Raw genomic sequence first — 24,663 nt, forward strand, 5'->3', positions numbered from 1 at the left:
TTGCCCCTCAACTTCTTTTCATGACAGGGATTTAGCTACTGCATAGTTTCAATGTATTTGGGGGAAAGTGCTGATTAGGTATTGATTAATATTAATCCATTAGTCAACTACACATATAATGCACAATTGACACGTGTTGGGAATGTAAATGTAATTTGCTGCACACACTTTAATTACTGGTAATCACACTGACTTGTATGTCAATTCTTGGCCTGTTTCATCCATTAACAAAATGTTATTCTGATCTTGCAATTACTTTTATCTTGGTGGATCAAAAAGGTAGACAGAAAATTGGTAATACATGTACTAATCAACAAATGAAGACACCATATATTGATAAAATACAAGGTTGCATAAACCACTGCCAATAGTCTTGTAAAAGATGTAATTTATATGATGGTAAGCTGATCGGGGATTCAATGGTTTATTGATAGAGTACGGGTGACATACAGGTTTGAATGTATGCCTGATCATTAGGCAAGTTAAGTAGCTTTATTTTCTGGAGGCCAACGGGACCACAAATGCAGCAATGTCACTCAAGGGTTTTCTGCAAAGTGAAGGTACCGGCTCCTCATGTCACTCAATGTATTTGATTTGCATAACTCCATCACTTTGAAAAGACTGCTTGAAAAACAACCTAAAAAGCCTTTATACCTTGTTATAGATTATGGCATAAAATGTTGTGTGGCACCACTTTCTGCTCGTAGTTCAAGGTCCCATGCAATACTTTTCTGATTACAGCATTTTTATTCAGATAGTTGTTCAAATATTGCATGTGGATCAATCCAGCGGCTACTAGATCAAAGTTCTATTATTTTGTTATTGCTGTATATCTATTCGCTTTGTATATACAGTATATATATATATATATATATATATATATATATATATATATATATATATATATATATATATATAAAATCTAAACCAAATTGTAAATCATGGTAGCACTGTGTTTTTCTCAACCAGAGTTAGGCCACTGTCATAAAGATCATCTATTCCAAAGTAGTAGGGTTTTAGAATAATATTATTCCTGTTCCATATCATTCAGGTAGGCAATACAGTGGTTGTAATCTGTTGTTAAGCCTGTGAGGTGATGTTAGCAACTCTGTAAAAATTCAAATCAGGATTAAATAACTATGACGGAAGTTTGCTTTGGCAGTAGCAAATCAAGTTTTTCTATGAAAAAGAACAACCATACCAGCTGGACTGACAGTATTGTTTCTTTACTTTGTCAAAAGAAATAGTTTTATTATTATTATTATTATTATTATTATTATTATTATTATTATTGTATTTATGTTAAAAGAGGATCTTAACATGTGTAATTGATTTCATGAACCTGGTTTCTTTGTGTTGTATCATCCTCAGCAGTCTATAAAAGTAATAGTAATGTACAAACACTTTGTAGTAGACATCAGCTATTCAGGGCACCGTTTGACCCGTTGTGGCAGTTTTAAAATCTTTTTGCCTCCATCTGCCATGCTTCATTGCTTTAGAAAGTCAGGAGGCTTTACAGAGCTGCTGTCTTTGGAAGAAAATACTGTAGAGCAGTGGTTCCCAAACTGGTCCTGGGGACCCACTGCGTCTGTTGTTTTTATTTAATTATTTTCAGCTCTTAACAGTAGCATATTTCAAATTAACTATGCTATTTTATAAGTAACTTGAACTATGCAACTGTTTAAGAGCTGACAACAATTAAAAAGGCTAATTAAGCAAATTATCAGTTCAATTAAGGGTCTAGTTAAGTAATTGAGAGCTCAGTTGGAATGAAAATCAACAGACGCAGTGGGTCCCCAGGGCTGGGGTTGGGAAACCCTGCTCTACAGTATTTTCTTCCAAAGACAGCAGCCCTGTAAAGCCTCCTAACTTTCTAATAACTCCACATACACTTTACAAGGCAGTAGTCTGGTCTATTAGAGGAATATTTTGGATGTAGTTTACAATGCTGCTGCTCAGAATGCCCCACGAAAATGTAACAAGCTTCTTCTGGAACATCCACTGGCTAAATCAATTAGTTTTTGGCTGCTCTTTTTGAGTAAGCATGCAAAAGAACCCAACGCCAATTGTGCTGATGAATTGTAATGTGGGTTTGTGATGGTGGGAACTGTCCAATGAGACAGCAACTGTCCATCAAACCAATTTAACTTATTACCTACCGTTAGCCACCCACTAAACTTATTTATTTTGTCTTCTTCAGCATTGTTGACATTCTCAGGGAGCAGGCCAGGGTTTGTCATACAACTGGGCACAGTTTGCCTCTCTTATTTCTCTTTGTCAGATTCTGATTGCCCTTATACTGATCATTCGGCCACAGGCTGTTAGAGACAGGATGCAGCTGACAGGTCTGTCTTGTTAATTTGCTGACAGTTTCCCTTTCTGACATTTGTTTCTGAAGCCAATGGCAATGCTAAGTAAACCTGTCAAAAACGACTTTACTGTGTCATTGTTTGTGGCCATATTTATAAAGTGGTGGTGGCACCATGCCTCTGATGTAGCACCCAAAGATTCAGTTTTCTTATATTTATTAAACCATGCTTTTGCACAAAACTTGAAACTTGCATTTTCGGGTGCCCTGAATGATCCTAGTGCCTATCAAAACATCGTTATGATTGTGCTTAATCTGACATAAATACTCTTTTTCCATTTTAAAACCCTTAGGTAGTTCATCCAAAACGTTAATAACTCAATCATTATGATATAAAACATTCTCATTGACATGTCTGTCTAAGATTTTACTAATTCTGTTTACAGTACTTCAATATTATTCATTCTGATGATTGTCTGTCAATAGCGATATATTATATTTACGTGTTTCTTAAGTGGACATCACCTCATCCGTATTACATATTTACAGATTTAAAAAAAAAAAAAACCCCGTGGAACCAGCATTATGAAATTGCCTGAAAGTTTATTCAAATTCACAAATCATTCCACTTTGGAAGATCAAGGAGGAATAACGGCAAACCAGGTTTTAGGACCTGGAAGCGTCATCCTTGCAAAAGGGTGGATGCCGGCTGGAGGTGGAGAACATTCAGGCTGACATATGAGTGATAGGAAGACAGGCTCCAGCAGCAATAGCAATGCGAGATCAAGGATAGAGCTGATATAAGTGATTCCAGGTTAAATAAAAAGACGATTTACTGTAGGTTATTGATTCAGTCTGCAAGAAGACATCCCATGAACATGTCAGTTCTGGCTTTGCAGGAATACGAATTTGAAAGACAGTTCAACGAGAATGAAGCCATTCAATGGATGCAAGAAAACTGGTAATTACCTGATGATTAACGCATTATTATTGTGGCAATTAAACTTGCAGTGGTCTTTAATAAGTACAGATTGATTGAGTTCGATTTTTGCTTTGGATGTATAAAATTGAGGTGGTGATGTAGTTGTTTTAGGTTGCTTACGGTATTTATTTATTTTGGGTCCATATCTGTAATTGGCGATTTATGCTTTAATTGTTTTCTATCATGGTATTATTTTCTGATGCGACAGATATATCGGTGGTAGAGATGAATATTTTAGGCATTACTTTTATAATCAGATTTCAGGTATTCAAGACGATGTTGTACTAATGACATTACATGCGACGATACCTGTCTTTGCAGGTACAGTGGCTCAGCCAATATGGTGTAATTTAGAAATACATTACAATATAATCACAGAAAGAATTATGGCATCGATGAGAAAGGGAGGCTGGATGAATTAAACACGTGCAGTGCAATGATATCCGCCCATTTCTGTGAAAATACATCTTTTGAATTATAGCGTTGTTCATTTTCATCATAACATTTAGTGATATACAGTACATGTTGTGTAGTCGCTGTCCTGTCAACTTTTCTAATTTCTCTAACATCAGTTGTCATGCTTTGATTCATTCATCCGGAATTTCTTCTGTGGAATATGCAATCTGCTGAATGTGCAACGTTAACCCGGTACTAATACTATGATAATTCGATCTGCACATAGAATGTATTGTAACAAGGCCGCCGATGGCAAGAAGTTATTTTGCTCCGGACAGCTGTTGGTTTTTAAGATCCTTCTATAAAAACACTGAGACAGATACCACAGTAAGAAACTCGATGATGATACCCGTATACTATTGCCGCATCTCCCTTTATGTTCGTTCAATTGTATACTCTCCAGTTCTTGGTACACCGGTGCTTACACATGTCCTTGTGTAACATCGTGTAGATCTTTCCATATGAAACCTTTAACTCATTGGAGTGTAAGAAGTGCCGGGAGTTGATAACAGCTGGCACTGCATGTGCTCATCAGATTACCAGTTAACTCCTGAAGTGCTGCAGGTTAATGTGAACCTAATTCGATGTTTAATTAATTGCTGTTTATTTGTGCGTATTGATTAATGTTTATTCGATGTAAAAAATTATATAAATAATATATTTCTGTGATTTGCACTATAAATACATTAAAAGGGCTTTAAAAACCACTGTTGGTTGTTAAGGTTATGCTGTGCAACCGAGTATATGCTGTTACAAAATTCTTACCTAGTGAACGAACGCAAAGTGCGTACTGCATTTCAACCATTCTCTGTATATTTACGAGGCTGCTGTTGAGAAATAAGAAGTAACAGAAAATACACCTGTTCAAATGTCAATTAATGAAACAAAACCTCTTAGCTCTCAGTGGGGAGCAATTAGTCACTGGCTGTGATAGATTTGAAGCAAATTAAATTGAATCTGGTCACTTACGTTGTTGGGGCGCTTCATTACTTTTGTAATCTCATAATGAAAGAATGGTCAAGTGAAATGAGTGACATACTATTTTAGAGTTTTAATGCCAGTTTCCATAACGGTACGGTAGACTGTACGGAATATACAGATACACGTTAATGTGTGTAATGTCTCGGTATGGAAAATACAAATGTATATTACTTTTGCATGTATGAATACATTAACTGTCACAAAACAAGTAATAGTCGGCTACAGTGTGTTCTGTATCCCCCGTCCTAGTCATCAGCATGTACACAAGCAATAAAAGCAAACCACTTCAGAAATGCTATCGAGTAGCCAATCATAATTATCTTATGAATGTCTGCTGACAGTGTACTGTCCAATCAGATTGCAATGTACTGTGCTGTGCTGACTGTGGAGTCCAGGCTACACTTGCATCACGGAAGCTTATTTTGATAGGGCGGCAAAATGCTTCTCATATCTCTGAAATGAGTTCAACACATCAACCTCGACTGCAAGGGCTGTTGATTAAAACTGGACGTGAATGTATCTGAGTTCAGTGTGCATATGTTTAATTGCTGTGTAATTTATATATTTTGTATTTACGTCCACTGGAATGTATTACTGACATGGAGATGATGTGGGAGATCAGTGACATATTGGATTGATTTTTGATAGTTGGGAATAGTATCCCTTCATTTAAATCACATTGTCTGAATTTCACAACCCGAATCTCTGTCTGCAGGACCGCATATGTAAACTCACCCTGTCCAACTATTGTCCAGAGAATTGCGCATATATTGCAAATAAATAGAAGCTAAAATTACATTCGTGGAACCCAATTGCAACCTTTGGAGTATTCATAATAAGATTCCTGTAGGTCCCATTATGAGTGCATATTTGTAAAGTTATATTGAAACACACTTCGGAGTTAACTGAATGCACTAGCTGAAATGTTTGTCTCCTTGACTTAATTTCTTGTTTTATTTCACAATTGCAGCACATTTCTGACGAATGAGATGGTGCTACTGTAACTGCAAATGCTTGCATTGACAGGTAGACCAGACCCTCTTGACACATTCAAAAAACAGGTTCTCTCACAGAATAAATGTAAACAGGCATGACATAATTAACAGATGCATATATAAATGATTCTCATGATTGATTTGAGATTCACCCCACCCTTAAGTTTATTGAAAATACTTTTTATGTGCTTATAAACAGATCAGTTTTGCTCTTTGGCTTTCTTGAAAAATATGTACTTTGGTGCAATTCACACATCGCAATGCTCTCCATGAGACACAATGGATTGAATTAAATGAAAGTTTGTTAGTGTATAAGATTTTTTGACATTTAATTGTGCTTATTGTAGTATTTTGTGTTACTTTTATTTTGCACTTTGCACCAGTAGTACTTGATATCCTGTAACAATAGGTTAATTATTTAATCAGTGTATTTTATGTGCTTTAAAAAACAAACTTAGCAGCCGTTTCATTATACACCCTTAGAAATAACTAGTTGGCATGTTTCTTTGAAAGAATTGCATTGGGATGCAAAACTACAAATCCACGATAAGTCAGCTTCTTATAACAAATTAAAGCACTGCAAGGCTTGCCAATAATGGTGCAGTTTCATGTGTCTTACAAACACATACAGGCCCACAAACAATGGACAAACAGCTTTATCAAGGTAAGTATTAGATACACCATGGTCTGCCAGGAGAGTCCTAATCCTGCAAAGTGTTGAGGACTTCTATTTACATAACAAACAAATCAGTCAGGTGAGGTCCACAAGTTTGGTGCCATTTAGTCCTTCTTACTGTATAAGTTATTCTTGCCCAATTATAAAATGTAAATAAAATAAAACATTATTTCAAATACACATTCAAGTTAATTAGTTTGAATACATGCAATTAAAAAATGTGCCTAATAAGAATTATGAAGTGTGTTTTTTGGAGCTACAGTATCAATCAGACATGATAGAATGATTTTATTGAGAGTGACAATGACTTCAGCCAACGAGTGAGTTCCTGTCCCACTTTCAGCTCTTAGTTTGTCTGCCTGTTAATATCACTTTTGTTGTAGTGACAGCGGTTAGATAATGCAAGCCTTTGCTGTACGCCGACCCCAGTTAGGTGTGAGTCTGACTAACGCAACCCTTAGGCCTGTAGCAGTTGGCATCTTGCATCACAACTCTTCTGTAATAGCTCCTTTATCTGAGCAGTCTAGTAATACCAGACCAATCAACAGATTAATGCCTTTTTCTTCATTGTATCAGTTTGGCCGAAAGTAATATAAATGATGAAAGATTGTCCTTCTCACCATTAAGTTTAGCTGTGAGTAACAAACCAACACGACATTAGAGACCAATTGACTAACCAACAAAAGCCTTAATGGAGGGGGTCCACTAGTAAAATCACTGCTGCTTGGAGTGTATGCTGCACTGTTCTTTGCCCTCCTGCAGTTATGGAAGAAAATGGTCTAGGCATAACTTAACCTATCAAGACCCTCTATTGGTCAGGTGCCCAATGAGTTCCGGTGGGTTACAGCATTTAGGCAAAATTCAAATTGGTTAAAACAAAACAAAACAAAACAAAAATAAAAAAAGTGATATAACACTTTTACGGATCTATGAGAGCTAGTGTAGATGTGGCTTGAGTCTTGTGCTGTAATGTTTGCAGGGTATCAGGGATGTCCGCACACACTGCTGCTATGGCATTGTTGAAGGATAGCCATCGTGTTTTACAGGCCTTCTTTAATTGCTTTGCAATTCTCGTACTTGCCTTTTGACCTAGAATGACTGCTTTTACCTCTAGCTGTATTTTGAGATGTGCTGCAAGTTTCTTGGGAGAATTGTGGCAGATTTTCCAAAGTTGAGTAACCACAGCCTCAACATCTTTGATCTTCTTAAGTGCTTCATTCCTATCAACACAGGCCAATGCAAGTTTGTGACAGGTGCCAAGGTACTGACTTCTCACTTTAACAATGCTGCTAAGCCATTTTCTTTTCCAGTCATCACACTGGCTCCATCTGTGGCCAAGCCTCTTAGGTTCTTCAGAGGAATCTTCAACGCTTCCAATTGTTGCTTGACAACTGCATGCAAAGCTGCTGCACTGGCACTGTCAGACATCTCCAGCACATTCACCATGGATAGAAACATACACTCCATCTCCCCTTTGCCGACATCTAAATACAGGATGAAGACCACCATTTGCTCTTCATTGCTTGTATTTGCTACATCATCTACCAGTAGGCCATAAAAGTGAGCATTTGATGATTCTTCCTGCAGCTTGTCACACATCTGATCTCGCAGCCTGTCTCCAAGGGTGAGATATTTTTGAGTGATCCGCATGACTTGGCCTGAAAATACTTGAGCTCTTGAAGGCCTAAAAGTTCCAAAAGGTCATGAAAGAGCTGATTTTTCTGTTAACTCCTTTGCTAACCAAGACACTTAACAGAGAGCTAGGGCGGTGAATCCAGTGCCCCAGATCCCACTAAAGACTGCGGCTTCACCTCTTCGTAAGAGACCAGTGTGGAAATCACACTGCGCAGGTGCAACAGGGGCGATGAAGAAGAACATCCTGCTATGTTGGTGATTTATTTTTGAGTGATTATACACATATATGTTGTATACCATATTCCTTCAAATCTAAAATGCCCTTGAATTTAAGATGCAACCCAAGTTTTCCACACTCAGTTTTGAGGAAAACATAAAACATCAAATAAAGCTGCATTTACAAAGATATAACCTCAATTACGCATATAAGAAAACGATGTATGGAGGTAGTTTGCAGCGATCTGCTGTCACAGAGCATTAAAGTTGTGCGCTGCTTCTCATTTTCAGTTGTGATTACTCACACCTGTTGTTCTCTCTTTTTGTGAACTGTGGTATTTCTTGGCATGTCGAAAAATACAGGGGTCTGATCATTTGCTGATCTGTCCAAGCTGGTACTGTTTGTTAGAACGGAGCCTAATAATGAAATACTGAAATTGTAAAAGCTACTCTTCGAATTCCTCAGTAAGCGAATGACTATTGTTTGAAAATGGCTGCATGTATGTCATGGATGATTCAAGATTGGGCAGTGATGTCTTTTGTTCATCTTTTCTTGGCAGCCAGTCACATTGCTGTTTGTATAGTTTGGTATTAACATCTTTTGTTGGTGATTTTAATACACATATCAATATACAGGACATTTTTTAGAAGATTAAATTGGTTTAAAAAATGCATCTTAAATTTTAAGAAATATGCTGTCTCCTCTCTCTCTCTCTCTCTCTCTCTCTCTCTCTCTCTCTCTCTCTCTCTCTCTCTCTCTATATATATATATATATATATATATATATATATATATATATATATATATATATATACTTTGCCAATTACTGTTGGTGGAATGGCTTGAAACAGTCAATGTGCAGTCCAACATGACATTTGTAACATGCAACTTTAGCCTTCTTGCCGCAATGAGCACACCTTCTCTGCATCTGATTTGTTTTTGGGTAGTGACCTTGTTCATCCCGTCGCACAGCTTTGGGCACTTTCTCCTTTCTTTTGCGTCCTGCAGTTAGTGGCCGACCAATGCCAGGAGCATTCCTCGCCTCAGCTGAAAACTTTAGCCTGTACACATTTACCACCACTGAAAAGCCAGCAGGCCCAGGGATCTATTCTTGTGCCCTGCAGAGTTCCTATACAGAAGCCATGCATTCTGTATGGCCACATCAGGCATGAACATAAAGAAGGGCACCCACAACTTCTTTGAGCGGATGGAAATTCTGTAGTAGCTAATGTTTTGGTCCATTCTATCAACTTCACCCATGTACTTGTTGTAGTATCGAATTACCTGTGGCTCATTCCATCGTGTTACTATCACACGATTGGTAGAATTGTAGCAGTAGTCTGCACTTCCCCGAGGACTTTGAATTTGTATCTAAAACAGGACAATCCTGCACTCTGTTAGCTCTCAGTGTGCCATTAGCTCCTATTCCTTTGTCACCCAAGTACTGCAGCAGTGGAAGTGATGTAAACAGATTGTCAAATGTTTGCTGGAATGTCACTTTCTTAGGTAATATTGAAATCAGTCCTGTCACCACAGAGCCACCCAAGCCAAGTTCAGGTAATGTAACACCTTTACCAGCATAAGGTTTGCACTGAATGAGGTATCCAAGGTGAGTATTCAGACACCACAGCTTATAACCAAACTTGATTGGTTTGCTCTTCATGAACTGTTTATCTGAGTGCTTCCCATAATAGGGAATCATGGCTTCATCTATACACAGATTTTTTTTCAATCTGGAAGGCCTTGAGGAATCTCTCATTCATCATTTCATAGAATGGCGTTATCTTGCCAAGCTTGTCTCCAACAAGTAGTCTGCTGTTATCAGCAAGGTGCAAATATCTGAGGATCTCTTCGAATCTATCACGTTTCATCAGTTGTGATACTGCAACATTACATACATCTTCACTCTGTTCCCACATCATACGTCTCCTTGGTACAACAGCATAGCCGCTTATAAGCAGCACTGCTAAAAAGGCCCTCATTTCATCTGGACTGACAGTGAAGTTCAGCTTACCTTTGAAAGATGCATTGAACTTGCTTTGGTCACACAGGTATTGAATCACTTCTTCATCAAAAAATTGCTCAAACCAAAGGTGTGGTGCCCAGTCATTCTCAGTAATTTGCAGTGTAGTGCTGTTCCCTGGTACATGGGGAATCAACAATATAAGGGAACCAGACACAACAATTATGGCACCAGACAAAACAACAATAACATCATCAACTATATTACCATAGAAAAAAAAACCTGTATGCATCTGTGCCTGTCGTCCCATATATGGGACGCTACAAAAAACAATGCTCAGTTTAGACAATATGCACATTTTTAATAAAATGGTTATGTACAGCTGCAGCACACCCTAACCAACATAAATTCATGAAAAAATAAGAATGAAAGATAATGGCTTCTTTGGCTGAAGTCAAGAGATATTATCAGCTGGTCATGTAACTTGGTCAATTAAATCATCCTCAGACTCCTGAAGGTAATGTAACCGAATATATCTGGGATAGATGCGGCTGCTAAAGAAGATGCAACAAACGATAAAAATCTGTTCATCTTAAATCAAAACTTTATATAGACGCCCTACGTTTTGAGTGGTGAAAGACAACATTGGTTTAGTGTAGTTTACAAAGAAAACCTTTTTCAGCTTGAACCTTTTTCCTTTTTTTATATTATTGACCTTTTGCTGAGGTTCAGTTCTTCATTATAATTATTTTCTATCGTTTTTGGAACCCTGCTACTTGCTCTTTTAATTATCTAATTTTAGCTGTTAAACCTGGAGTGAAATTGCCCTCCAGGACCGTTGATGGCATTGATGGCAGGAAAACTTAATTATATTACAACAGTTCACAAAACAAATGTCCAGGACTGTTGTGAGAATCATATTTTACAGTCTTCCACTAACACAGTAGTTCAGTCTACAAATAAAGGTGTTTTGAAAAGACCTGTTTAGCTTATTGCTGGCATTACAATAACAATACAAAATATGAAACAGTTTAGTAACAGTCCAGCAATGTCATGTGAGAGTAATCCTATGTACAGTACTCCACAAGTTAACTTTAGTGTTTTACTGTCATTACAATAACCAGGATAAAATATGAAACACTTTGATTAAAAAGGCGTGGTGACTGACTCGTTGCTACACAGGTTCACTGCTGTGTGTCACCCGATTTGTAATTTAAATAGCGCCCCTTTTAATGTGAACAAATAATGAATCCCCCCCAATTGTTTATTTGCAAAATCTGCCTTGCTGTTTGCAAAATATAACAAGAGGTGTGTCCTTTGCAAAATATAGCAAGAGGTGTGTAGTGTAGTGACTACATCCTTCACACAGTAAAGCGATCAATTTCTTTTAAGGAATGTATAGCTAGCAAATGTATAGCTTTGAGTTTGTTTCTTTGTCATCAGATAATATAATTTAATTAAGAAACGGTCATGGTTTAACATTGCTAATTATCGCTTTATAAAATGCAGGTAAAGTGGAAAGAAATAAACTAAACAATAATTAAATATGCAATTAATTTACTTACTTCGGATTTACTTACCTTGTGATGCAATGAAAAGAACATTAGGGAATTATATTACAAACTACAGTACAATTTTAACCTTTTTTTTTTTGCAAAAATGCTGACAAAGACAGCTGACAGCAAAAGTGCATCCTACGACTGTGACCATAAACATGGGTTTAAAGCTGCTTTGTACATCGGACACAGAGACTCTGGGATTGGAGTGAACGCCCTTGCAGTTGTTCATTCTGCCTTTGTTTTTAAGATTTAATATATATTACAAAACCGTATATGTGCTATACTGGGAAGTAATGTTATAAACTATTTATTTATCTGCTTTGCTTGTTTTTTTCTCACAATTTACAGTTCCAGAACCACTGTTTTTTTTATCTGATCCAGGAGAAAAAATAAATATTCAGAATATAGTGTGCCATTAAATTGTCTAGAACTGGCAGCAGATAGTCTTTTTAAAAATACATTTCAAAAACAAAAATGTAATTGTAATTGTACTGATACAGTTGTTAAATTGGTGACAAATAAAAAATAACTGAGCATTTGTGTGATTCGTAACTTTATTGAATGCAGAGTTCCAGAAAAAAGATGGGGGGAGGACATGATATACTATACAGGGCATCGTGGCGATTGAAGTTCTGTACTGGTGATGACCTTATCATAAGCAATAGAAAAAAAAACATTTGTGATTAAAAATAGCCAAAAAATAACCAAACCACCAGAGACCACATTAACCATTGGCTGGAAAAAAGGCCAATATGGCAGCACTGCATTACCTATTAAATGTTACCTCAAGTTCAATGTACAAATAAAACGTGAGTTTGTATAATTTGTTTTAAAAAAGTCAATATTTTAATTGGTGTTCTGGTACTTTAACCCTTTGCGGTCCATTTATTCAGCACGTCTCAGACGCGTCAGGTCCAATTTTTTTTCACACGCGCAGTTTATTTTAGACGCGTTGTTGCATATCAACAGGACACTCTTGTTTGTTTATGGCGGTGTTATCTCTCTGGTGCCGGGGCTATGTGTATTGCTAGATTTGCCCCCTTTTTGTTTGGCTCCTATCGGTCTCATCCAGCCATTGAATAGTTTTCTCGACTTTTTCAGGAGAAAAAATGCCTAGAGACTTGTGCTTTATGTCTTTTTATGTAAATGTTTTCGAAATGAAAAAGTTCTGGGGCTTTTCGCTTCTAATTGGACTAGGGGATAAACCTAGAATGGATTTATTTTGGTCCACCTACCCAAACCATGCTGCCCCAGTTTTCCCCTCCACAATGAGCCGGGACAGATTACAGTTAGTCTTAAAGTTTCTACATTGCAACGACAATTGTAAGACTCCTGAGGGACCATTCTCAATTGGACAGGCTCTTCAAATTACGGCCATGTCTACACCATCTGCAGCATAAATCTGAAGAGACATATACCCCTGGCCAAAATATATGTGTGGATGAATGAATCCCTCCTGCTGTTCAAGGGGAGGCTGCTCTTTAAGCAGTATGTCCCGATGAAGCGTGCCCAATATGGGATTAAACTGTACAAACTCTGCAAGAGTTCCACTGGGTACACTCAACAGTTCAGAGTGTACACAGGGAAGGCTCCCCCATGCTTCCAGACCACTAAGAAAATTGTGTGGGATCTTGTTTTTCCCCTCTTAAATCTTGGCTACCATTTGTTATGTAGACACCTTTTACACAAGGATCCCTCTGTTTAGGGCCATGTACACATCACAAACAATGGCTTGTGGTACAACAAGACCCAAAAGGAAGGGATTTCCATGACAATTGGTATCCAACGGGAAACCAGCACTGTGAGGAACTCCTGGCAGTTAAATACATTGACAAAAAAGATGTGTACCTCCTTACCACCATCCATGTATGGCCTGGAGTACAATAAATACATGGGAGCTGTGGATAGGTCAGACCATGTATTTATTGAAGAGCATGCCATGGTATAAGAAGCTTGGCATGTACGTGGTCCAGATTTCTTTGTACAGCACTGTGACAGGATGGCTGAGGGTGGTGACGTCAGGCCAGAAACAGGACTTCAAACACAGGTACTTGGGTGAAAAATGCGCACAGTGGCGCCATGTTTATTAATACAAAAATAAAACAAATATTTAAACAAAAGACACAGAGCGAAAAGGTAAACAAAACACAAATCTCGAACACAAAACTAAACAGACCTAAGGTCAGGCTGGGCAGTTGGCTTCACTGATCCTTAGTTTTTACTTTCGTTTTAGTTTTTGCTCTTTGATTCTCCGCTCACTGTCTCGTTCTCCACTTCCTGAACACTCCAACTTGAACACAGAGAGCTGCAAGCTTTTATACATGTGAGCATCTCTGGATTAACACTCAATTAGTCAGTCTGGAGATTATCACATTCTGCACAGGTTTTTGTATGATGGGGCTTTTAAACCCATCGATGCTGCCACAAAATAACACAACCCACGGTTATCGCCATCATATTTATACATAATAAATAAATCAAAACAAAATACATAATACAACAGGGCTTTGCCTTGCCCCCTCTATTTGTGTGCAGGACTTTTCCTCCACCCTGCCACAAGCACTTCTGTAGTATACCTAAGGACGACACCAGAGAATCGGCTCACATTTCTTGACTTTGAGAACTCTGTGATCTCCAGCCTTGTGTTTTGATTGAATGATTGGAAACAGTGGCAAGGCTTAGTGAACATAATTTTATTCTAACGCTGCCACAGTGGAAGGAAAGCCAAGTCACAAAAAAAGTGCTGTTTTCCCGCAAGGGCATGCAGAGGGATACACAGCACTACTGTCCACGCAGTCCCTCTCAGCCAGGCCTCTGTTTGGAGGACTATTTTGAAAGGTACCACACTGTAAACGAGTTCTAGCAGGACTAAATAACCCCAGAACAAACCACCATGACACATGCTGTACCAGTACCTGAGGTAACGTAGCCAAAGGTAGTACAAATCACTTGTTTTTTTGTCATACGACATTACGTTGGACTCCAGAGGAATAATGGGTAACAAGCCATTGAAGGGTAATGTTATGTTACCCATTTCTAAAATCTTTATTTTGTGCAGCTTCATAAAAAAATACTTATGCCAGGGTATCTTATTCTTTGGTGGCGTATTGAGCACATGAAATTGGGGTGGGTGCTATAGACCATGGGCTGCATATTTCGAAGTGGAAAAGGCAATGTGGACTGTTGCCAGTCTAGACCATTTAAACCCCCCAAACCAATTAAAAGATTTACACTTAGGCATCAAACATTAGGATTTTAGGACTAAATGTGATGTAGGTATAATACATTTTATGAAAAAGTGACCAAAGAATACACAAAAACATGGTACAAATAATACACAAAAACAAACAAACAAACAAACAAAAAAAAACAATATAAAGTTTGCCTGGGGTATCTGAAAGGGAACATATGATAATTTTGGTAAAACAGCCGACTCCAAAAATCACAAAATTCCTGTAGCGCAGAACATCACAAGGGCCTCAGCAGAGAAGGGGTTTAACTATAGACATAGATAAAAGCTACAGTACTTTGATCCGATTCCCAGGGGCTTCAAGTTACAGTATAATCCTTTAAGTTTCCTCTGGGTCACGTTTCAGCATTGTACAACATTATATTTTTTAAATTAGTGTTTCTTCATTTATGTATTTGATTGATGGTGAACTAGCAGGAAGTTAGATACCACATAAAAGCTTTTAAAACAATAAAGACCGCAACCCATTTCGCTACATTGACAAGCTGGTTCAATTTTGAATCCAAAGAAAGCATGGCTCATCATAAAATAAATTGGATCCAACTTTGATCCAGTTTATTTGACCATGAAAACATTACTTCCAATAAATTGCATCCAACATGGATATAATTTATTTGACTGTGAAAACACAACTTTAGTCAGAGGATGGCCCCATACTATTCTTTTTGCCAACCTTCTGCTACTTGTTCTACTGTGCTAGACAGTATTTATTGTTTTGCTTCCTGATTAGCACTGTCAGGACATATGTTATTATAACCTGATGATTACTCTGCAAATTACTTAAGGTTAAATACAGGAGAACTTTGGGGAAAAATACCACAAATGCAGGCCGGCTGAATTTGTTTTCTAGTCCTGTCCTAGAAGTGGTGTACTTTTTTCTTGCTGTTTTCATGACATACTTTGGTGGATAAACAGTATTATGTGTAGGTGGTTTTGCTATTTGCTGTACACTATTAGCAGCGAACTACAGTGTATATGTTATAGTGATGCTAGTTACTTTCCAGTCTCAATTTTTCTTTGGCTCCATCTCAAGCGGCTCTATTGTAAATGTACTAACTTGTTTGAAACAGTGGAAGTTATACACCTTTTGTAGGCACAACCTTTTGCTTTTATTTTTACATGCCACCACTAGCATTTATAAATAAACATGTCACCAGCCAGGGAAGCTGTAAGCTTGTAATAGGCTCAAACTATTAACACTGTATAAAAAGCATGTATCTCCTGTCGGGCATTGGTGTGACCTCACAAGGAGTTGACAGTAAATAATATTTAACACATCTTCTTCCTCTAAAGCTTAAGGTTTGTTTCTTGCTCTTTTGCCCAGCCATTATATGCTGGGTTACAGTACTTGTGTACTTGCAGAGTTTGCAAAAATTAACTGGATGTAAAATGCCTTCCAAGCATAATCTGTTTCTGTTTGTGTCATTTTAAAGCTGCAGTGTCCCACAATACAGAGTCAATTTGTCACTAAAAATATAAATCCCTGGTGTCTGCTTGTCACATTTGTTTCATAATTTTGCATTCTGGCACTATCAGAAATAGAGTTGTTATTTACATCCCCCTTGAAATCTGCTTGACACTGCGTCACTGTCTGCTACTACACATTTTGAAACTCAAACAACTTTTAAAAAGGGGGTTACTTTTATAAGAAACCTAGAGAGCTGATACTTACAACAGGCTTTGATTTAAATGTTTAAAACCTAATGATGCATGCCTTTTTATAAAACTGTCATATGATAGATCAAATGGAAAATATGATGCATCTTCTCACACTCACCAACCATATACGGCTGAGTGATCTCAGGAAATGTGAGATGGATTGATCCTATCAGGCTTTGCATGCACTAGTCACTGTTAAAATGTGCTGTACTAAACAGAATATAGAAACAACACAGACTAACACATGCTGCTGCTTTGCAGTTCTAACGGGAACAGCGGCTTCAGAATGAACTTTTCTATTACAAATCTTTACTGTTATACCAGTTATCAAGCAGGAAAGCGGAATGTGTCTCCAGCGTTGAGAGTTGAGGCGATGACAGGAACAGAGTGGGTTCTTTGAGAATAATATTCCCAGTGCTTAGATAACATATTCAATAATAACCTTACTCATGAGCCATCAAGAGTGGTTTATAAATGTTTGTAAATGTGCTGACTATTGACTACACTATACACTATAAACTTCCTTGTGATCAAAGATGCACTGAATATTTGTTCATATCTTTGTTAATTTATGTTATAGACATACAAAATGAAATGCGCTGACATTTCTTTAAAAAAAAGTACTAACTTCTTTTGCTTATTTTTTTCACTCCCTTTTATTAATGATTGATGGAGGCAAACACTACTGAAAAAAACATGTATGGAAATAGGAGGTGCTTATCTCACTGTGGCTTTCTGACAAATCCTATTGAATAAACAGAGTCACTCATGGGAACATTTTAATTTTGTGACCAGATGTTCTGGGATAAGTTTTGAAACATAATTATATTTTATTATTTTTTTCATAATAAGTACATTGGTCCTTTATATGAATGTCTGCAAAAATACACAGTAGGTGTTTGCAGAGAATCCACTACTCGAAAACCAATACTGGTACAAATACTCTTACTCTGATGATGTCATTGTAAGTGGGTGGGGCTAAAACCGAGAGTGCTGTTAAAATGTATCTGCCCCTGAAAGTGACCAGACAGTGCCTTAAGTCCTAATGTGTCATTTTTATTCTTAATGAGCACACAACTTGTGAAGGAAGAAAAAAACAACGCATACAACCCGCAGAACATACATTTTTGTCATAAACATTTTTTTTAAATTGAAGGCTTTTCAACAAAACAGACAGTAGCTTGTGTGTAAATTAAAAGCATTTATTAGTTATTTTACAGGCATGTAGCTTATTAGGTATTGTCTGTGTATACTACTGTGCAACATTAAATAATACAGCGGATATCAAATCAACCAACTAAAAAAAGTGTATTCTATTGCTTTTTTTTTCTTTTGACAAATTAAGACAAAATTAGTTTTATGGATGTGTGCGAACTAACTTAATAAATAACCTTTCAAGAAGTCTAAAATCCCCAAATAAACCTAATATGAACTAAACCTTTTTTTTTTTTTAAATAGCGTATGTTTTTGGATACTTTCCCAGCCTCCTATCATCTTAGAAATATAGCCAAGCTTAGACCCTACCTTTCCTTTTCATGATGCTGAGAAACTGGTTCACAAGTTTGTTTATTCAGTGATTGATTGTAAGAATCCATTGTTTGTGGCCATACCTTCCTTTTTTTCCTCAGCTTCAGAACACTGCTGAGAGGTCCTAAAAATCGAAATATGAACATTATCACCACGGCTGTAACTTGCAACCTCATTGCACTGGTTGTTTGTGCTTTTTAAAGTTGATGTTAAGGTCTTACCCTATAACACCCTTACCCTCTTGTACCTGTCTGAAATACTACTGAGAAGGAGAGCCAACACGAGAGGATTCTGGGAGTTTGAGTTCATTTCAAGAAGTAGTAGGGCCACTGTTACCAATCACTGCATCTCCAATGGCTTTCATGTTTTCAATCCCCATGTAATAATATTCATGTGACCACTTCAGTGGAATACAGTGATGCTTCAGAAGTGGTGCTTTTCTTCATAATAACTTTTTAAAAAATACGACCAATATGAAATCAACCACAGTATTACAATAATGTGTGTATCTTTTATACAGGAACATGCGAGACCTACAAAATGACAGTAATATGTAAAATCTGCTGGAATTATTTCATAAGCTGTATGTACTTCAAAGGATGTGCATTAACTTTTTTCAAAGCCAAAGTCAATATCAAACAGGAATAGCAGCTGAACTAAAAAAAAAAAAAAGTAATTTATTGGAAAAATATTTCAGTTGTATTTATTTTGTATTTTTTTTTTTAATGTGTCTTTTGACATCAAACAAATCAACTTTTTGTTGATGAAACGGGCATCTACCAGAAAAAAAAACCCTAAAATCTTTATTTTTACTCAAATAATAACTGCCCAACTCAGAACCTGAGGCAATATTTGAGATTTGTAAATATACACTGATTTTATGTGAAAGTAACTTCAGAGAACAGTCAGTGAGTCATCTTTCTTCAGTGTTGTACATGTTCTCTAACGACAGATCTCTACTGTAGGCATGTTTGTTCGCTCGCTAAGCAAGATTCCCCAAGTGAGCCAGCTTGTGAAGGACCTTTTCCCCGGGTGCATCTTTAGTACCTATGGGGTATTGCAGTGGACTGTTCAGGGTGCTGTCTGGCTATAGGAAGGAATGGAGCATCAGGGACTGTAATGGGCATTCCTCTGGGGAATAAATCCTGGCAGACTGGAATGATTTGTAAGACTGTTGAAGTCTTGGAGCTCTGATCAGCTGTTTTTGTGTTTCAGAATGTTCACGGTCAAGGAAATTGGGAACAGAGCTTTTAACCCTTGCTTCTCATACTATTTAAAGTTGCTTAGCAATACAAGGATTCCCTGGATTATTTTGGGTGGGTTTGTATGGTTGCAGGAACAAGTACCGTTACTTGCAAATGTATCTTCTTTTCCTTGTTTGTTGGTTCTTGGCAGTTTATTAGGAGGATTCATGTCTACTTCACCAATAGTAAATATACTAGTACTAGTACTTACTAGTGTGTACTTGTGTAAAATGCTGTGTGCAACAAAACCTACATTTGCAGTGACATCACAGTCACACTTACCAGTGCAAGTAATATAATGTATAAACACAAGAAGCAGAATTGTTTTCGAATGAGTTGTTCAAAAGGAGGTCGTATTTGCTTATTTTTCATACTGTATCAGTAACCTTGGTTTTATGTGGTTTATCGATGGATTTAGAATAGCTGGACAGTGTTCTGAAATTGACACACACATAAGGCCAGGTTTATCAAGGTCTGAACACCATTTTTTGTAAAAGGAAAATAATGCTAGAAAACTAAAAAGTGTGCCTTGGGTGTTTGTTTCCATTTTTAAAATTACACTTTGGTTAATAAATCTGGCCCACAATATAGTAGTTGTATTCTTAATATAGTACCTAATTATCTTATTTATATCAAACACAGGTAATGTTTGTTATTAAGTATGCCTTGCTGTCTGCACACAGGCCTCTACTACTACTGCACCCTGCAGCCTAGTGACAGACATTATTGTTCTGTAGCCGAGAGCCAGAAACTTTAGATTGAATATCAACATTGTGTTGTAAGGTGACCTGGTGCAAATTTCTGGCAAAAGTTAACATAGATTAGTTTAAATTACTTGAGTTTAGTCTTCATTTCAAATTACTGGCAATTGAAGCATAGAAAGTTTTTGCAAACAAACATTACTGCATTAAATAGGTGGCCGAGGAGCACAAAGTTCCAAACACTTGCTGGATAAAATCAGTTTACTGTAGACTTTGTATGTACGTTCCTTTTCCGATACAGTATTAAAGTACAGTGAAGTTAAACATAAATGGGAAACGAAAAACCCTAAACATTTTTGTATTTTACTTTAATATCCTTAATTTTAGGCTATTTGAAAATAAAATTAAACTGTTAAAACATCTGTTCTTCAGTTTTATAGTAAGAATTATTCCTGTGTGACTGTTTACAGCATTCCTTTGATAGTTTACCCTTCTGTGGACTTGTCAAAAAACAACTCTTGTTGCTTTACCAGTTTTTTTTGTACCACTATTTCAATTTTTAAAGAAAACTATCAAGCCTTACGCTTTTAGGCAGTCTGTTACAGATGCACTTGGGTTTAAAGCATGTCTAGCTGAGGAGCTCCAAAGGAAGATGGTTGGTTAATGACATGAAAGAAGGTATCGAAAGGCTGGGGAAAATTAAATGACCAAGAAAGGCTTTCTTTGGCCTATTACAAAACTGTGCTGAACAACAACAATCATCAGATTTGAACACTGCTCATCTGAGATTAAATGATCTTTAATAAGAGGGATTTTAAATGGGGTAATATCAATTATACAGATTGTTTTCACATTTTCATTTTAAATTAAGCTATTGGAGATGTTTGTTCACAAAAACACCTATTTACAGTTATTATTTTGCCTTGGCAAATACAACCACTATGGAGTTCCCTCTCTTAAAATAATTTGAAGTAAAAGTATCTTTGGAAGAGAAATGAAATCCAAGCAATTCTATGAACTGATGCAGTGGAGTTCATAGGCAAATTTCACTGGACAATTTCTACTGGCTGAGTGGCTGTGGAAAATGGTAAAAACAACTGCATACATGCCTAGCGTTTTGCATAGTTATCAACCTTGTTATTTCTTTTTTATAGCTGTCCGGACCACTGAACAAACCATCTGGCAAATTCTTATTAAAATAATAAAGAACTAAGCAAGTTTTGCTTAATGTATGTTTTTTAAACGTATAAGTTTAAATGATTAAACGTGGCATTGCCTTTTTCCCCAATTTTGTTCAGCTCTAGTTGCTTCTACCATGATAGAGAACTCTATCTTGTTTATCCTGTATATTTTATTAATGAGACGTTGTTGTCGGATGCGTTTTGAACATTAAACAGCAATTAAAACATTGATTGAGGTAGTGACTAAATATAGCTTGGGTGCTTCCCATTCAAAGACACGGTCGCTTACCCAGTCCTCTGTGACTGAGTCAGGGAAAGCCGACCTGTAACTGTTGCCATCAATAATATTACTGCACATACTGTTGTTGCCTTGGAAAACTTCAGTGTATTCCAACAGGAACTGATAGGGTCTAATGTGAATGCTAAGGGTTGACTGCAGGAAAGTGATAGGTTGTGGATACACGTAATTCTATGGGGATTCTAATTCTGTGTATCCCCCAAGAAACTTAGTCACTACAGAATCAGTATATGCTGCCATAAACCCTACATCACCACCACCACAGCAACATGGCTCTTCATCCATTTCCATTCTGAACTCACCAGCGGGCTGCCCCACTGCATGCTACATCTGACTTGCATCAACATTTTGAAAGGTGCAGCATTGCTCCCAGACACATGTTGCATAATAGCTAAAACCTCAAGTCCCGTTATTCATCCACTCTGAGATAATGTTCTCAGCTTGTTCACTCAATGAACCCTCAAGGTGTACTCAGGTGGTAAAAAGATGACATCCAAGCTCTGTCAGTTCTGGACTCCTATTCCAAATGTAAGACAGACCCCATTAAAAAGGTTCAATGAATTATTAGGGCACAGAATGGCTGAGCTCTAAGAAGCTTCCTAATCTGCCTTTTAGAGAACATTGGCAGTAAAATACAAAGATCGGTGTCTCACTCCTTGTGATTTGGATTTATTATTCTAAATCAAAGTCTCAGTGCAGCTACGTCTGTTGCCCTACAGGTCATGTATTAGAATAGTGCTGTTTAATTGTAGGGTTGTAGGATTGTGGGGTTAGACATTCTGTTTTGCATTCAGCCATTAATTCTGAGGTGAAACTTACAAGAAGTCATACAGGTACTAATGCCTTCCAGGAGATTTATAGGTCTTTATATTTTAAAGGTGCAGTCTTTACATCGTGCAGTGTGCATCTTAATTTTGGGTTGGTGGAGCTGAGAGTAGGGTTTTGTATGATTTGTAGTAGATGGTAAATATTTTGACAGATTTCTTTACCTCACATTTTGCCTGCCATAGATAATGTACAACTACTAGACAGCTGCAAAATACTATTAAACACAAAAGATCTGCCTGTGGAACAGGAAAACCAAAGTAATTCCCCATTGATTTGATGTTAAGTGACATTTTAAAAGGAAGCAGTATATTCTACAGTACTTATATTCAATATTATTATTATTTTGCTGGAAATGTTTTTTATAGAACATATGCACGCATATTACCAGGAGGGAAAAGCAGTTTGAAGAAAATGTGTCTTCAAGCAAGTGCGTCATGATTTTGTGCCAATTCAGTTGTTTTATAACAAAGTAATAAGGGTAAGCATGTCTGCTTTTCAGGTCAGTTCCTCTGTGTAGTAAATGATTAGAACTGTTTGTTACTGAAACATGCCTTTTTATTTTACTGTGTGGTTTATTTTCCTTAAATCAAATGCTGTTTTATTTTAATTTTTTTTAAAATCTAAATCTATTTAGATCATGCTTCTGTTAATTCTAGGTCAACAGAAAAACAAAGCACTTTATAAAGATACAGTACTGTGCAAAAGTTTCAGGCAGGTGTGAAAAAATGCTGTAAAGTAAGAATGCTTTCAAAAATAGACATGTTAATAGATTATATTTATCAATTAACTAAATGCAAAGTGAGTGAACAGAAGAAAAATCTAAATCAAATCCATATTTGGTGTGACCACCCTTTGCCTTCAAAACAGCATCAATTCTTCTAGGTACACTTGCACAAAATCAGGGATTTTGTAGGCATATAGTCAGGTGTATGATTAAACATTTATACCAAACAGGTGCTAATGATCATCAATTCAATATGTAGGTTGAAACACAATCATTAACTGAAACAGAAATAGCTGTGTAGGAGGAATAAAACTGGGTGAGGAACAGCCAAACTCAGCTAACAAGGTGAGGTTGCTGAAGACAGTTTACTGTCAAAAGTCATACACCATTGCAAGACTGAGCACAGCAACAAGACACAAGGTAGTTATACTGCATCAGCAAGGTCTCTCCCAGGCAGAAATTTCAAGGCAGACAGGGGTTTCCAGATGTGCTGTCCAAGCTCTTTTGAAGAAGCACAAAGAAACGGGCAACGTTGAGGACCGTAGACGCAGTGGTCGGCCAAGGAAACTTACTGCAGCAGATGAAAGACACATCATGCTTAGTTCCCTTCGCAGTCTGAAGATGTCCAGCAGTGCCATCAGCTCAGAATTGGCAGAAAACAGTGGGACCCTGGTACACCCATCTACTGTCCGGAGAAGTCTGGTCAGAAGTGGCCTTCATGGAAGACTTGCGGCCAAAAAGCCATACCTCCGACGTGGAAACAAGGCCAAGCGACTCAACTATGCACGAAAACACAGGAACTGGGGTGCAGAAAAATGGCAGCAGGTGCTCTGGACTGATGAGTCAAAATTTGAAATATTTGACTGTAGCAGAAGGCAGTTTGTTCGCCGAAGGGCTGGAGAGCGGTACACGAATGAGTGTCTGCAGGCAACAGTGAAGCATGGTGGAGGTTCCTTGCAAGTTTGGGGCTGCATTTCTGCAAATGGAGTTGGGGATTTGGTCAGAATTAATGGTCTCCTCAATGCTGAGAAGTACAGGCAGATACTTATCCATCATGCAATACCATCAGGGAGGCATCTGATTGGCCCCAAATTTATTCTGCAGCATGACAACGACCCCAAACATACAGCGAAAGTCATTAAGAACTATCTTCAGCGTAAAGAAGAACGAGTCCTGGAAGTGATGGTATGGCCCCCACAGAGCCCTGATCCCAACATCATCGAGTCTGTCTGGGATTACATGAAGAGAGAGAAGCAACTGAGGCTGCCTAAATCCACAGAAGAACTGTGGTTAGTTCTCCAAGATGTTTGGGCCAACCTACCTGCCGAGTTCCTTCAAAAACTGTGTGCAAGTGTACCTAGAAGAATTGATGCTGTTTTGAAGGCAAAGGGTGGTCACACCAAATATTGATTTGATGTAGATTTTTCTTCTGTTCACTCACTTTGCATTTTGTTAATTGATAAATATAAACTATTAACA

General features: G+C 37.4%; 1 protein-coding gene across 1 annotated transcript in view; it reads left to right on the forward strand.

Annotated features, from left to right (window-relative positions):
* Positions 1 to 3,033: 3,033 nt before the first annotated feature.
* LOC117409496 (elongation of very long chain fatty acids protein 6-like) overlaps positions 3,034 to 24,663 on the forward strand; it is a 41,528-nt gene continuing 19,898 nt past the window's right edge. Inside the window, exon 1 of the mRNA XM_034015647.3 lies at positions 3,034 to 3,269. Within this exon, the coding sequence (XP_033871538.1) occupies positions 3,181 to 3,269 (89 nt within the window). The 5' untranslated portion in view covers positions 3,034 to 3,180. The remainder of the gene's footprint in view (positions 3,270 to 24,663) is intronic.

This window comes from Acipenser ruthenus, chromosome 2 (assembly GCF_902713425.1).
Source record: "Acipenser ruthenus chromosome 2, fAciRut3.2 maternal haplotype, whole genome shotgun sequence".
Lineage (NCBI taxonomy): Eukaryota > Metazoa > Chordata > Actinopteri > Acipenseriformes > Acipenseridae > Acipenser > Acipenser ruthenus.